The sequence below is a fragment of the Lissotriton helveticus genome, chromosome 6 (assembly GCF_964261635.1).
Source record: "Lissotriton helveticus chromosome 6, aLisHel1.1, whole genome shotgun sequence".
Taxonomy (NCBI): Eukaryota; Metazoa; Chordata; class Amphibia; order Caudata; family Salamandridae; genus Lissotriton; species Lissotriton helveticus.
The window spans coordinates 612,324,350-612,341,770 of record NC_136067.1 but is presented as its reverse complement, the minus strand read 5'-3'; the positions used below and the strand labels follow the sequence as shown (position 1 = coordinate 612,341,770).

The following is a 17,421-nucleotide window of genomic DNA, read 5'->3' as shown; positions in this document are numbered from 1 at the left end:
TAAGAAGAATTCATGAGCGGATGACTGGAAGTGTCTATACTCCTCACAAGTCAATAGATTTTTCATAATTATGGAGCAATAGAATGTCTTCTGTTATGAGTGGGTTGAAGGTACGCATTCAAAACGTATATAGCAAATAATGTGGTGTTAAAAAGAGCCTAACCATCCTTCTTTAACCTTCATAAGACAATATAGTGGGGAGATGTGAGGTGCAACAGAGTCTCTTCTATTATGAATGAGTGGAGGATATAAGTATCAAATTTACATGGTCAATAAAGCAATGCTAAAGAGATACCAAGTTTCCTTGGGACCTAATCTACAAATCAGATAAAGGAGAGGTTATTTTGCCATATGATCGTACGTCAGCAGCTTTATCTTTTATGATTGGTCTAATACACAATGTAACATACCACATGACTGTTGTTGCAGAATTGCACAGGAAACTGCACAGAAAGGCTAAGCTAAGTGCAGGGCTGGAAGGCCTGGTGAGAAGCATGCATGGAGGCTGAAAAGGGGTGTGTGTGAGGTTAGTTAGGATTGTGCTAAATGTTTTTGCTGGACGATTTCAAACGTTTGCAAAATATAAAAAGAGTTTCCATGATGCTGATTGGACTGAAAGTGATGTCCAGTGGTGGTGGGTGGTGGTGGGTGGGGGGTAAAGGCGCAGGTTACTCACAAATCATACCCTGTATTTGGTGAGTTTGTGTTTGTGGCATGGCTAGAGTAATGGATATGTCAACTCTGTTTGGGTAAACATTTTCTGATATCATTATCGTTTGTCTGATATCATTAGTTTTTGACCAAGTAGAGAGGTTTCTTTATATGCCAGGTCTTTTGTGTAATGCAGAGGTTCTCTTTTTTAATGTGGTTGAAATGTTCATCTTGTGCACAATAACAGATAGTCATAATAATTAGGCTAGAGCAAGTGTTTGGGTAGCTTTTGGCGAGTATGCAACAGATGTAAATGTAAATGTACAGGAATTTATATAGCGCAAATCACCAAGCGGTTTCTAAGCGCTTGCTTAGGGAACCCGTCCTGGTATTCCCCTGTGAGATAACCCCGGCAGGGTATCCGCAAGGTGAAAGCCAGGCATCCCGCCGCGAGGGGCCGTTGTGGAGATTAAGCAAGCTATTGCCCAGAGTCGCAGAGTGTGAACCCGTGAATCGAGTAGGCACCGGAGTGAGAATTGTCGAGTCCATGGACATTTTAGGACTCAAGACCCCACCGAGCCAGGAATTGAACCCTGGTCCCAGGCTGACCTCTGCTTCCAGGTCTGCCTCCTCTAACCAGTGAGCCACACTTCTCCACAGATGCAGCTTTAGATAATGAACCATTAGTAGCAAAATATGTCTTAATTCAAAGTCACTTCCACAGTCATCCATTCCAAATTATGGATGGGACATGTGGCTAGTTGTGGTGCCTGTTCTATACCACTGATTTGAGGTGCAGCAGTTGTTTTTTTATTGAGAAGGGAGAGTTTTAAACTTAGGGTGAGATGGGCAAAGCCATTTTGCATTTGCAAACTCTGTGGTTTCCAAAGTTACTAGGATTTGTGAGTACAAAATGTCTTTTTGATGTGCATTAAACGACTTCGGGAGTTGGAAAAACCTTTCCAACTTGCAAAACATGTGAAAGGCTTTCCCTTCTAACTGAAATTCAGGATGGCATAATTCATTATTATTAATAGTTTGAGACCCCTATTAAAGTCTCAAACCATTTACCATCAGTTACTGACACCTCAAAGGGGGTGTCAATTGATTTCCAAATTGAAGATGTCCCTTTGGAACAACCTCCTTTGTGTGAATAGGATTGGCAGCCTCAGAACCCCAAACACAAATGTTTTTTTTTAATAGTAACGCTGGTTCCTTTAAAGAACGCAGGTTGCTTAAAAACATTTCCCGTCTGGAAAGGCAGACATGAGGAAGGTGGTGTGCTCTTTTTTTGCATGCCAACGTCCCTGTGTTTTCAGCCAATCACAGGGGGCCCCCTGCCTAATTACTATTCATCAGGCAGATCTTACTGCGCTCCCTGCGTCTGGGGATTTTGTGATGCAATCTTTTAATAATTAGGTTGCATCTCAAAATTAAAGACTGGTCACAAAAAGTCTATTGCAGTTTGCAACCACTTTTTGTGGCCACTCTTTTAGAACATCTGGATGCATGTCTGCTAGAGTTGACTAATTAATTTTGCCTGAAAGGGTTGGTTATATCAGATGTCATTATGAGTCATAGGTTCATTCCATTTTAATATTTGTACTTCCTAATATTGTTGTAATGTTATTAAGAAATACAATGCAAAAAACTCTGATTCAAGCACTGGTCATCAGTTGGTTGGGCTACTGTAACGTACTTCTGGCTGCAGAAAATGAATCTTTATTGAATAAACTCCAGATGATCCAAAACACTGTGGTCCGAGTGGTACAGAGCATGCCATCCAGAACAGCCTCTTTGCCACTGCTGCGTCAACTACACTAGCTTCCCATATGCCAGAGAATCAAGTTTAAGATCTGCTGCATTGCACACAAAGCTTTAAATGATAAAGGACCTAGCAGCATAACTGTCAAACTCATCCCTTATCTGCCCGGCAGAGCCCTATGCTCCAGGCAGAAATCTCTCCTTATCATCCCCCATTTTAGAATGTCCTATATGAGAGGTAAAGCCTTTTCTTATCTTGCTCCCCTCGATTGGAATCGCCTGCCCTTGTAACTCGGAAAGTGCACGGATTTCCTTCTTTTTAGGAAACTCCTCAAAACCAAACTCTTTGGCAATTGATTCCTCTGGTTTGGGGTTTCCGCTTCCTCCAGCGCAAAGATACCCCTTAGGGGGTGATTTTGGTGCTTTTTAATTAATTAATTAATTAATTCATTCATTCATTCAAGAAATCAGTTTGTACATTATGTCCCACCTTTCCTCCAACCCAATGATGAGACCTAATAAGAGACATTCACATTTTAAAAATAACAGGATATTTCCAAGCTAATGGCAATTAGGCCTCTGGTAAGATACATAAAGGATGTGGATTGACCTATCGGGCAATCAATCAGTGCCAGATGACCTGGTCTGATAGGTCAGTGTGTCTGCCGTGGGCCTGGTTTATGGTCTAGTGGTCTTTACTGTTGAATTCTCTGTTATTAAAATAACATTTCTTGAAGCAAGCTCAAATACATTCAGTCTTCGATACCTTGCAAAACGTTTTCCATAGTAGTCCCAGTCTGGCCCTGGTACACATGCTTGTATTACAAGTGTTCCCCTAATTGCGATGGGCTTAGTATCAAGAGGTGCTTGGAGAATGGGAGTTATAAGTTTTGTCTTTTCACATGAAGAGTTCAGCCACTAAGAACAGCTGAAATCTCTGTGTGAAATTCCAGGGGAAAACATGCAGGCATCAGTGTGGAAACACTGACTTCCCTAGGTATACCTTAATGAGGTGTAAAACCAGTCATTTCTGCATTCATTGAGTTTCTTATACCTCTAGTAACTGTAATTGTGTGGCTCGGAAATAGCAGGGAATGTAATGGCCACTTGTAATGAAGGTCTTACTTGGAGTCCTGATTGGCATTCATCAATCTGAGAGGTGTGGACAAAATCCTGATAGACGGCTCTGCTTGTCTTTTTGAATGTGCTCTACACCACAGTGGGTATCCTACATTTTCCAACGTGTTTCCCATAACCTGAATTCAATTAGTGATGGGTCTCAGAACTGTTCCGAGTTCTCACAACAACATTAAAAAGTGCATACTTTTATTTCAAACCATCTTTGGTCTTACTCATTGTTTCATTTTCTTCTATTTTATTATGATGGGTTAAAATCTTGAATTTTGGAATTGCACTGTAAGTGTCTTAAATAAGAATAAGAAGCTGAAAACCTCAGTACAGTCCTCAATTCGCCCTGTGAAGCACTGTCTACGTTCAGCGAGAGGGGCAGTTTTCTGTGGCCATCTTAATAACAGAGAGATCGATTTGTGATGATACCTCACATACAATGTGTTTCTGAACTGTATATGTGTACACGTATGGGTTGTACTTGAAACTTCCATTTTCTCCATGCTAATCTGTTGTAATCCCAAATGTCTTGCAGAGCGTGGCTCCCCTCGTGACTTGATTATTAAGGACATTACAGATACAACCATCGGCACATCATGGACTGCCGCTCCAGGAATGGTCAGAGGCTACAGAATAGCATGGCAGTCCCTTTTCGATGACAAAACAGGTGAAAACCTTGTCCCCGGCGATATCACAAATACTGTCCTCAGGAACCTGGATCCTGAGACGAAATATAGACTTTCTGTCTATGCCACCTACGCCAGTGGTGAAGGAGACCCCTTAACCGGGGAAGCAACAACTGAAGGTACAATACGTAATTCTTGCATCCAGTAAAGGATTTTGAGTCATGGAAAAAATATGACTCAATTTGTAACACTCATTTTGCATTTGTAATGTATATCATAATCTACTTATTTAGCTTAAACAAAATGAGAATTAATTGCCGTACAGTCTTGAGGGATGTAACCAATCCTTACCCGTCACTTCACAATGTAGCATTGGTGCCAGCAGCAGCGCTATGCTTACCCTTGCCATTCATCCAGCTCCTTTGGTGAGTGCAGTGCTCTCCGTGTGGCCTTAATAATTCTCCAGTTTTGGCATTTCATTAACAAAATTGAGCTATACACTTAACCGTACGTTTTAAAGTTTAATATGTTGGACAAAGTCCCTCATCTCTTGAAGCATTGTCACGGCTGCCAATTCCTGTTCCCTTTGGTGTGCTACACCATTCACTTTCATTACTCTACACATTATTCATAAAAAGTAGTCATGTTAGGTCATTGGTCATTTTTCATTCTGTCTACGAAGACATCGCTTACACAGTTTTTGTCTTACCAACAATGAACAATTGACCAGATAATTCTCTCCTTTACAGTTTTTATTATGTGTTTTGTCACATGTTTCAATTTATAGTCATTATCCTTTAAGTCCCAAACTATGGCTATGATACAGTAACGCTAAAGCTCCAATTCACATTTTTCCTCAAACATTTGTTAGTACTGCTTTGTCAAAGCTGGCAATTTCCTTTCCCGTTAGGATAAAAAAGTAGAACATTACATTTTAAGTAGGTATATGAAAGTAGCTATTGAGTTGCAAGAGTCCAATTGAGAAGCTTTCCGAAGGATTCATGGAGCTAGAAAATGCAGAAAACAATTTAACGATTTACTATTGACACACTAACTTGAGTCTTACATATCAGCACCAAAGCAATTTCTTCAGATAGTTGTAGAATTGTTGAATTTCCCAGATGTCTTGAATCCTTTAGACTTGTGGTCCTTCTTGTGACGTGTAAGAAGACTTAGAGATTTTCTGTAATCCTTTCCTGATGCAATCTTTCTGTTTTGATGCACTGTATTGTTTTTCATGTGAAAGACTGACATTCATCGGCTATGATGCACTCTATCTTGCCTCCGTTGTAACATACCTACATTTGCTTGTGTCAGTGCTATAGGTAAAAGCCTCTGGTTTCAGCTTCATATCAGTTTTGTCGATTTAGTTTCTCTCTTAAACTTTACTTCGCTAAAACAGATACTGATTCAACAGTGAGCCTAGGGCAGACTGGCCTAAAAACATGCATTACCACTCCTGTAAAATGCGGCTTCGGGTACTTCCTGGGCAGTCAATGCCTCTTTCTTCCACCTGGTGCTCTTCTTCTTATCCAAATCTACTGTGAAAGCCATGCCAGCCAATACTGGCTTGTATGTTCAGCTTTGCCCGTCATCACAAGTTTGAGCATTCAACCTGTTAAAAAGGCCCTCCGTGCCCCCTTTTTCCTTGCTATGTTTAACAGAATACTTACTTTTCTATTTCACACACCCCAAGCTGCAAGAATTACAGGCGGAATGACAAAAACACTTTTTTTACTTTTAAGTTGGACTTTTTCTTTCTTTCTCTTTGTTTTTGCTTGTTTGTTTCTTTTGTTTATAATTACAATAGTCTGCATACCATTTGATGTATTCAAAATTTGTTATCGGAGAATCTCACTGTCGTCCCCGTATCAACCCCTGTTCCTTTCGCTTTCAAAGATGTAATTTCCGTTCTTTGCAGCAGCATCATAACTTATTTGTCATGTTGATAGTGTTTGTTATGTCCTGTACAGGTTGTTATTAGTCCCCGAAGGTTCAACACTGAACTATTTTTGATTTGTACTTAAGATTTAGTAGCTCACAGTAGCAATATTTGGGGTCTATTTTCACCATATTAAAGTTCATCTCTTTTTAAAGCACTATTTTAAATTTCACGCTAAACTGGTGATTCTGTAAAGGTGACTATAGTTTTAGGTCCTGGTTTAGTGTTGTTGGCAATTGAAAATCCACTGGTACTTGGAGGAGGCCCTAAATCTGGAAGAACATTCACTGGTAGAATTTAGTTCCCTATGGGTGGAGGAAACTCCATAAGTGGGACCCGCCCCCCACACCCTCTTCAGATTTAGCACTACGGCTTAGATCATGTCTCTGGTATTTTAATGTCATTAGTTATCCTCACAAGAGCACTCACATTGATTTAAGATGAAATTGAAGCTAGAAGCATAATTATTTTGTTTCAGACATTAAAGTCTACATAGTGGGCTTTTATTCAGCTGAAGGGAAAAACAATGGAAAGTCTGACTTTGGTATTTATGCATTTCATCTTTCATTCTGTGCCGGATGCCATCCTCAGGAGGTCGCACTCCTACAGTTCTATATTAATCCCAATCCCCATATGAAATGTAACGTCACATGTCAGTGGGAAGATGCAAAATTATAGGTAATGGGAATCCCTGTGGTAAAATAACATTACAATTGCCCAATTTCTCCTTTACGTTCACTCAACACACTTGCATATTCACTCACTCAGACATCAAAATCAGATATGCCTGTAATAAACATTAACTCTTTCTCATGTTTCAGGGATGTAATGGGCAGGGCCATACACCGCACAATGTAATTGCTAGAATGTTAGAAAGTGAGTTCCAGTTCCTGGAAACTTTGCGTATTAAAATATAATGAGGATGGGTTTACCATTTTGGAAAGTATAGTGATTCACTCTGCGTGTAGCATACGTGCCTTATGAAATGGTTATTTCTACTAACCGATCATTATATCCAGTTTGTTTATGAAAATTCCACTTTTTAAGACCCTTAAAAATCATTGAATTTGTGGGGTGGAAGGTATTTCCATTCTCGAACTGCTGTAATAGTTGGTTACATTTTGCTCCACACAGCGTCTCCTGATGGCAAGATTGTGAAAATTAGTGAAGAGACTGAGACAACAATGAAAGCGACATGGCAGCCTGCGCCTGGCAATGTCCTGAACTATCGTGTTGTTTACCGCCCACGTGCTGGAGGGCGGCAGATTGTTGCCAAAATTCCACCAGCAGTCACATCCACAGTATTGAGAAGACTGACACCGCTGACAACCTATGACATTTCTGTCATTCCTGTCTACAGAGAAGGCGATGGCAAAACAAGGCAAGGGAGTGGAACTACACGTAAGTAGCTAATGAGTAGGAGGCTGGGAACGAACGCTTGTGACTGAGTGCTTGGTACCACTGAAAATATGGTGCATACATCTTGCTATTTATGGTTGCTTTACTGTTTTCTACGTGACATAAAAAACATTTAAAAGATATTAGTCTCTATGTAGACATATATCAACATAGCAATAGCAACATCAACAAAGCAGCAAGAAACAACAATGCAAGGAATAATAATATGTGTATTAGAAAGGGAAGAGTGGGGCTTTGCCATTGCTTGAAATTGCAAAGTCGAGTTACAATTTTACAGCTGCCCTTCCAGTCTACAGTGGCAGACTTGGAGCCAGGTTTGTCCCAGGGTGGCACAATCAGTACAGCAGATCCTAGGGTGACATTCTAACTTACAGCACCTGGGTACAATATACTAGGGACGTGCAAGTAAGCTAGCCTATGCCAACTGTGTATAAGCCAATCAAACAAACTCAGTTATAGGGTCAGGGAACAGGCACTGAGGTCTGGTTAGCAGGTCTCTGTGCACTCTCAGAGTCGAAAAAATGGCAGCATCAGTCCAATATTTTGGGGGTGACCACACAAAAAAAGGCATTTTCCTTACACACCGTACCCAGAATTACCAGTACTGTGGGATACTCTAATTCTGTGATGCGATATTACTCCACAATGAACGGTTTTAAACCAAAGAATTATTATTAATCATGGAAACTAGAGTTTAGGCATCAATTCAGAAAGGTTTTCACTGGTGGAATGTATCTGTCACTTCATGTCTCATAATCCTGATTCAGGCAGGAACTCGTTCCTGGTTGAATTAGGATTGCCCAGCTATCCTTGATTATGTTCATAGGGTTAGAAAAATAGAACTGTGTGTGTTATATATGTGAATACAGTGCACTTATAATTGTTTAATCTAATTAGAGTAAATTACATCTATAAGAGTATAAATACAAATGGAGGGTAAATGTTCCTATTGAGAAAGGGATATGAAAAGTAAGGTAGCGGTGGATAATCCAACAGTTGAGGGGGAGTCTTCCTAATTGGTAGATTGAGCCCTCACACACCCAAATGGGTGTCATGGTTCATCATAGGTCTTAGCTCCTCGTGAGAACTGAGCTGCAATGCCCCACGGGCCCCGCAAGTGGGCTCTTTGGCGGAGATTTTCTCTTTAAGCCGCATGAGTGAGTGAAGGTCTGAGAACATAGAGTAGTGTATTGAGTGAAAAAAATTGTCCCATAAAACTACTGCAGGAGTATCAACAAGTTTTTAATCTATGATCCGCTTGGCAGGATTAAATACAAGGATTTGAACATTGTCTCTGGAGTATAATGAGCTGTGGCAATTCTGACATGTGAGATTTAGACATGCTTCACGCCTGTGTGGTACAGGAGGGATCCGTGGCATTTCTTCAGGACCAATTGAAATAAGTAAATAATCTCTGCCCTATACCTGGGTGGGTTGTGTATATTTAAAAAAAAAAGGAAGGATCTGAAAAATCTCCAGGGAAAGTTTAGGTAAACTGTACCTGCATATCACGTCCCTAAATGAGACATCGATATCCAACCTAAGCAAAAACAGAGAAAATGTAGAGAGGTTTTCACAAATACAGTACATGTAGTGAGTAAATGACTAAGAAACCTTCTTAAGAAATTAAGTTAAGTTTTGGTAATCATATTATACACTGTAAGGCTGAATCCAAAACATGCTAGGAGTGTAGTCGTCACTCCATAGTGAACAAATGAAAACAGAACACACAGCGTATCAGGCAACTGACATAATGATGGTGGACAAACATTTGCAGACCCAGATAAACAAACATGCCAAAATTACATATTGGTAAGTAGGTGATTCAGGACCCAAATAAGTGTTACCTCCCTGAATTGGGGTAGGAATTAGTCTTACCCTGCTGTTTTGTTCCTTGCACCACAGAGTAGGGCATAGAACTGCTTATCAACTGCGCTTAGAAAGTGGAAAATGAAACACAGTTTTAAAATTACGAGCTAGCGCCAGTGGCAGCCAAAAGTCATGCAGCCAAAGCGTTCAGTCTCTATTGCAGTGCTCCCATGATCTGACACGGAGTGGCGCTCACGACCTACCCCTCTCTGCTGGTTTGAAGGTAGGGTAGCGTGTGGATCTGGGGTGGCTGTATTTAAATGTACCTTTCTCACCAGGTGTGTCTCGTTTGTTGGATCATTTCCTGGTTTAGCGTGTCCTGTAATTGAGAGTAAAAATAGTGTGACCATTTTCGTCTAGTCATTCTCAATGTAAAAATACATGTCTTGCTAATATGAGAGACAGAGTAGCGATTAATAATTGTAGCTCAAAAAAACATGTGTTACATTGCCAGAACCTGGCTGGTTTGAAAGCACAACAGGTGCAGCTAGTGGGTTCCGGTATGATCCTTCATGGAACCTGCTAGATGTATAGTGGTTCACGTGAAAAGAATTGAAAGTGATGGAGCCATATTAGTCTTGTCATATTTGATGAAAAGTACTTACCTCTAAAGTGACTGACATTGTCATTGAAGAGACAGTCTCTAATGCGGGGAGTGTCTCTTTTTAAAATAATATAAAAACATGGTTTACATCATGCATTCCACCAGTCCAGCCGTGGAAGCCACGGTAGAGGTCGGAATGCAAAGCGGATTGTGTTTATTGAAGATGCCACCATACATGTATATGTAAATACATGAGGGGTCTGTAATGTTATGTGGCCAATGCTTCAGGGTGTGTTAATAGGTAGCCTAAGGATAAACATGTTTTCAGAATAGTGTGATCAGGGGTACTCTAGAAAAGAGAGGTGATGTCTGAAATCCTATCTCACTCCTATCTCACTCCTTCCCTTCCCGGCCAAAGTCATCGAGAAAGCGATCAACAACCAGCTCGCCGCTTTCCTCGAAACCAACAAATCCCTCGACTCGTCACAATCCGGCTTCCGAGCCAAACACAGCACTGAAACCGCCCTCATCGCAGCAACAGACGACATTCGAACTCTACTGGACAATGGAGACACAGTCGCCCTCATCCTCCTCGACCTCTCCGCAGCCTTCGACACGGTCTGTCATAGCACCCTTCTACAACGCCTCAGAAACGTCGGAATCCAAGGAAAAGCACTGGAATGGATCACCTCGTTCCTCTCCGGAAGAACCCAGAGAGTCCGCCTTCCACCATTCAAGTCAGAGGCCACTGAAGTCATCTGCGGCGTACCACAAGGATCCTCACTCAGCCCCACCCTCTTCAACGTATACATGAGCCCCCTTGCGGCCATCGCTCGCCAACACAATCTCAACATCATCTCCTACGCGGATGACACTCAACTGATCCTATCACTCACCAGAGACCCTAACACGGCCAAAACCAACCTGCACGAAGGAATGAAAGAAGTAGCCGATTGGATGAAGCACAGCCGTCTGAAACTGAACTCAGACAAAACAGAAGTCCTCATCCTAGGCACCTCCCCCTCCGCCTGGGATGACTCTTGGTGGCCAAAGGCCCTTGGAAAAGCACCCATCCCGACGGACCACGCACGGAACTTGGGCGTCATCCTGGATTCTTCACTCTCGATGAACAGACAAGTCAACGCCGTTTCTTCATCTTGCTTCAACATTCTTCGCATGCTCAAAAAAACATTTCGTTGGATCCCCACCGAAACTAGAAAAACGGTCACCCACGCTCTGGTCACGAGCCGACTGGACTACGGAAACACCCTCTACGCCGGTACCACCGCAAAACTCCAGAAAAAACTCCAACGCATCCAGAACGCTTCAGCCAGACTCATACTAGACATCCCGCGTAAAGAACACATCTCTGGTCACCTGAAAAACCTCCACTGGCTCCCCGTCAATAAGAGGATTACTTTCCGGCTCCTAACCCACGCACACAAAGCACTCTACGAAATCGGACCCGAATGCCTCAACACACGACTATCCTTCTACACCCCCCCCCCCCGCCAGCTACGATCCTCCAACCAAGCCCTTGCCACTGTACCTCGCATCAACAAAACCACCATGGGAGGTAGATCCTTCTCCTACCTAGCAGCTAAAACTTGGAACTCACTTCCCACTCACCTTCGCCTTACTCAGAACCACCTAGCATTCAGAAAGCAACTCAAAACGTGGATATTTGACAAGTAATTCCCCACCCCTCTTCAAGCGCCTTGAGACCCTCTGGGTATGTAGCGCGCTATATAAATCTATTGAATTGAATTGAATTGAAATCTCATGTTTTGAAGTAATTTATGTTGTGACGTATCAATGAGCAGCCTGGACTGTCATGAACATGAACATTCTGGATTGTATGATTCTCAGGTGACTCAGGATCATGCGGTTCGCAGCTTGGAATGGTTGGAACCCCGTAGTTCACAGTCTTATCTGTTGACTTCGTGTCATGGACTGTCATCATTCAGTCCTCACACATGTATTTTCAGACTAAAAATCCAGCACTGTTCTCTATTGAATAGTGACTGTTGATTCCAACGTTCATTAGCTTCCAGGATGGTTCATCTGACATCATCCGATTCATGGATGGCAGTGAGAAAATGTGCCAACACCTTCATTGTGCTGCGTCTGCAACATACATTCCTGCGGTGCTCCATTATTCTGGTCTTGGTTGGTCTTGTTGTCATTCCTGTATAGTTCAGTGTGCAGGGGCAAGTGATTAGATATATACCTATCTCCTGGTGCCCCTTTTGTGTCCAGATAAATGATTCACTTAGGTGGATCTCCTTAGAGACTGTACTAAAAGGACATGTGGCACACATAGCACATGGGTAGTGGCCCATGACTGGTGGTAAGTCCCATAGGGTGTGCTGTTGAATTCTAGGAGTTGTTTTGGGTCTGGTGTGAACCAGAAGATCTTTTAGGTTGTGAGTTCTTATGTAAGCGAATCTGGGATCTTTTGAATCCTATTAGAGGTAAATGTAAAAGTCACTACTCAAGTAATCATGTCATCCGATACCTTGTCTCGTATCTCTAGTTGAGCCTCTCAATAGTTGTTCCTTGCTCTTTTCTGTGTTTGCATGACTATCTAGGGGGGGATAGTCCAGTGCAACCAGGTTGGTGTTTAATTCCTTTACTTTAATGTCATATTCTTTCAGGGTATCACAGTTGTGCAATAAACATTGAACTTACCTGAATGGAAGATTGTCGTGCAGTGCCTTGGGGTGGTGGCTTACCTTGAGGAGGAGGCTATTTCGATCAGTGGAGTTTTACAAATGTGTTGTTGTCAGCCTTCCTGCATCATGGGCGATCAGGAGATCCAAAAAAGATACTGCTTAATTTGATTGTGCTGGTAGATCTCAGATAAGGGTTAAGAGTGTTGACCAAGGAACAGAAGTCATGGTGGGCATCAATGTCTGCATGCCAAAAGGCAAGGATATCATTAGACAACCCATTAGGATGAAATGGACAAGCAAGAGGAATAAGTCAATTTGTAATCATTCTGATGAAAGAATCATTGATCGGATTAGATACGATGTAATGATTGAAGATTAACTGTAATATTATCATTGGATCATGTTTGAAAGAAATGAAAATAGTTAATATGATGTTTTGGAGACCCATTTTTTAATTGTTATGTATCTTTGCTCTGAATGAGTGGCATATTGAGGTAGGTGTGTGCGTGAAGGAATAAATGTTGGCTGTGTGGTGAAGTTAGGTTATAATGACTATCGTATGAGTTATTATTAAGTAAAAATCAAACAGTACATTTCTCACTTTGTTTGACCCAATGCAAATTTACCATTAGAATGTAATTAAAAAATGAGTGTTTTATATTTCAATTGTATTTTGCTATGGGAAAGTCATATTTTTCTGTCACATTAATTTTTAATGTCTTGCATGAATAAATAGATCAGGTGAAGCACACAATATAGGAAATCCTATATAAAAGTGGATCAAACTTCATTGTACTGGCCGAACATATACAGTGAATAAATGATGATTTATTGAAACAACAGGTTTCTGGGGGGTTCTTTTCAGTTTCTGCCTTGTCCCAGGAACCCTTATCCGAATTGCAGGGGGTCCTGTTCTATATAATTTTTTGACCAACTCAATCACTTACAACGTGCACTCATGCAATGGTTGAAGTTACACTTACAGTACTTTGTACATAATCTTTTTATTTTAATCAATGTTTGTTATATAAGGAAAAGCCATTAGTCACCCAGAAAAATAAAAACTCTTTTTCATGTATTTCTATGTGCAATATTGTACATTTTCATTTGTTATTAAAAGAAATTGCCTTAATCAGCATACACAGCTTGCTTTGTTAAGCCTATGAATAAAGCCAATGAAATGATTGACTCAGTGACAGAAATTTCCATGTACAGAGGGCCAGATGTGCCAGCTCAATGCTAAAGGGTTTTAGTGAATGGGCCCTCGTTCCTGCTGTGAAGACACTATTGGGCACGTTATGTGGGTTTTTTTTAGGCATTATCTCTCCGTAGATCATATATATCAATATTTATTTACAAACAGTGTTATTTCACAAATGCTAGGAACACCCCTTTTTCAAAAGACACTTTATAAAGTGAGGTGTAAAATAAAATCTACTATTACATGTTACTATAGTAATGAAAAAAGATATATTATTTACGAAATCGGCTGTATTCTGTGGCCTTCTAAACCTTTTTTCGCTCCTGAATTAATGTTCTGGGAATGCAGAGCTCGTTTACAGGAGTTACTTGCTCTTTTTCCACATGCTTTTTCGAGTCCACTAACCACTAGATCCTCTGGTGCCATCTGGTTCCTTAACCAATACCACATATTTCCAATTACAAAGTATGGCTAAATAATGCGAAATGTATCTACCGCAAGCATTACAGAAACCTGGGTTTATAAGAATTGTTTTACTGTATATACACAAGCAGATCTTAAACAATGCGTAAATTATATCGCATAGAATCATATGTGCATTAGAAAAAAAAATTATTACACAAATGGTGCATGTCCTTGATGTTTTGTCACACGTATGTATACGATTACTCTGGGCTTACAGGCCTGTAGGGCAATCGGACTGGCATGCAAGGCAATCAAGCAGTGACGTTGGGCTGGTCTGACAGATCAATGTGTGGGCCGGTTTTTAGCAGTTTGTGGGCCTATTTTATGGCTAGATGGGCTGTGTTTTTTCTTTTTTTTACAATTGATTACTCTGATGTTACCACAAACATTGCCTGCATCAAGCACAAATATATGCAGTCTTCCATGCCTTGCAAAATACATATTTAGATGTTCAAAATTGGCCTGATTTGCAATGTTAGGCCTTTTTGTTTTGTAAGATATCTTGTTCTCTAAAGGGGGACACTTTTATTTTGGTGTCTAGGCCTATTTTAAGTCCCAGTACGACCCTGCGATTACGACAAGCGCTTGAGTTAAATGTGAATGCAATGCTTTTCTGGAAAATGCCCCTTTTTTTGGGCTGTGATAGTTTTCTGGAATAGTGGATATTGAAATGCACAGACAATCTATAATGAAATGCACTATTTATCCCTTTGCAGTTTCACCTTTCAAGCCCCCTCGAAATATCAAAACATCTGAACCAACCAAGTCCACTTTTCGAGTGACCTGGGAGCCAGCCCCCGGGGAAGTCAAAGGTTATAAAATAACTTTTCATCCTGACGGCGATGAGGCGAGACTCGGAGAGATGATGGTCGGTCCTTATGACAGTACAGTTGTATTGGAGGAGCTCAGGTATGTCACATCACCCTCGGACTTTGCTTCAGCACATTTAGGGGCATATTTATGAGAGTTTTGCATCAAGCTCGCAACTCGCAACATGGTACATGTACGACGCAAACCTCTATTTATGAAGCCACACAAAGTCTGAGTGACCTCAAAGATCTGGAGTTAGTGAACACAGTCTAAATTGCTGCGTTGCCTTAGTCTACCCTGGGTAGGTGTTCCATGAGCTTTGTGGTGGGTGTTTCCATGCTACTCCTATGGAGTTTGATGCATTCTTAAGGACTTATAAACCTGGTAATGCGCAAAAATCTTACACCTTCCCAGGGTAGGTGTAACACGAAGAAATATCTTTATTTCGCCTTGCTTTTTCCTCTTTCTATGTGTGTTGCAATCTGTAGCACACATAGAAAGAGGAGAAAGCCTCTCAGTATTGAAACAATCATGCAAGAACACAGTCACCCTTGCGGGTGCCGGCGCTAAGCTACCAAAACAGCTACAGTGCAAGGGAAGAGGACAGGAATGCGCTGTATTGGATAAATACTGCGCATGCCTCCCCTTTGCCTGTAATGCAGGGCAATGCAGCAAGGTGACTTGCTGCTCTGCCTAGCTCCACAGTTTTCATAAATACGTCTCTAAATATCTTTCTCCTATTTTGATGAAATTGTATTGCTTCCTATGTGCCTGGTGAACGCCATGTAGGGATTACAGAATATACATAATACAGTAACCATTCAAATGACGAGAAGCACAATAGGAGCATTGCTGTCTCTAATGTAGCATTCATTCATGTTTAAAACCCTAAAGGGCAGCCTGTTACAGCGGGATCAGACAGCTGTAGATGCATAAAGGGTGGCCTGAATAAATTAGCAGTATATTTTGTAGATCTGGCCTATACTGGCAGCAAGAGGCTGTTTGTGAAAGGCTACTGTTGTACAATTGAATAGAAAACTGAGCACTATCAACAGCACTCATCTCAAAGCAACCATGTTGCAAAGTGGAATTGCTGTGCAGTGCAAGACAAATCACATAGAGTTCCCAGTCCAGCATGGCTACGTGGCTATGTCATACTAATAGAGTACTAAATTGTCACAAGAGTGGCCTCTGCTGGCAAATAACATCACTGATCCCTTAGCATTACTGACCTACACTCTTCCAGCCCATGCCACAACTGCTTATCCCATAATGAATAAGACAACTTTAGCTGTCTGTACCAAAAAACTATTGTATACATATGAAGTGTTTTTGTCAGCCTCATATTCATTGTTATTGTTATTGTTATTTGCCATTGATAAGCGCATATATCACCCTTAGGTCTCATAGCGCTGTATACAAGTGTCACAGTAAGTCGACAGAGAGGACGAGCTGAGGACAGGAAGAGTTTAGAATAGTAGGGTTTTGAGGGACGTACGGAATTTCCTATGGTTGCTTTCTGCTCTTAAGGATAAGGGTAGCGAGTTCCAGATTGTACGGGCGATTTTAGAGAATGACCTGCCACCATATTTGATGGAGTGGGTATGATTAGGAGATGTTTGCTAGCTGAGCGGAGGGTTCTTGTGGGCTGATACATGATTAGTTTCTGCGCTAGGTAGCGGGGTCCTTTTCTCTTTAGGATGTTATGGATGAGGCAGCATATTTTAAAAGTGATCCGTTTTTTAATGGTCAGCCAGAGCAGGGACTTCAAGCTGGGGGCAGAGGGCGCACAGGGGGGTAGTTTAAGGACGAGTCTGGCCACGGTATTCTGTAAGACCTGGAGTTTATTTAGGTGGGTTTCATTAATGGATGCCAGCAAGGCATTGCCTTAGTCAAGGCGGCTGATGATTAATCCCTGTACTAATGGCATATGTGAGGAGAGTGGTATCCATTTGAAGATTTTTCTTAGGCTACACATTAGCGCATAGCATTTGCGTACCATCGGATTGACGTGATCAGACATTTTGAGCTTGGTGTCTATTAGTTCGCCGAGATTGCGTGCTGCCTTCTTTGGTGGGGGGCATGGACCTAAGGAGGAGTGCCACCAGTCGTCAGTCCATAGCAGTTGCGCCTTTCCGAACTGTAGGATCTCCGTTTTTCCACCATTAAGTTGGAGGTGGTTGCTGGTCATCCAGTCCTTGATGTCTGTCATGCATTGTTTAAATTTGAATTTCGTGGAGATGGGGTCTGGATCAAGAGTGATTAATAATTGGGTGTCATCAGCATACGACACCGTATCAAAGCCGTAGGCTTTGATTACTTTAGCC

General features: G+C 41.5%; 1 protein-coding gene across 6 annotated transcripts in view; it reads left to right on the top strand.

Annotated features, from left to right (window-relative positions):
• The window catches only part of COL12A1 (collagen type XII alpha 1 chain), a 433,058-nt gene that overhangs the window by 111,338 nt on the left and 304,299 nt on the right, over positions 1-17,421 (top strand). For 3 of the 6 annotated variants that reach the window (XM_078648068.1, XM_078648070.1, XM_078648069.1), the window contains exons 14-16: positions 4,079-4,348; positions 7,246-7,512; positions 15,001-15,193. The exons of the other annotated variants lie outside the window; for them this stretch is intronic. In XM_078648068.1, coding sequence (XP_078504194.1) covers positions 4,079-4,348; positions 7,246-7,512; positions 15,001-15,193 — 730 coding nt within the window. The remainder of the gene's footprint in view (positions 1-4,078; positions 4,349-7,245; positions 7,513-15,000; positions 15,194-17,421) is intronic. 6 annotated transcript variants of the gene reach the window in all.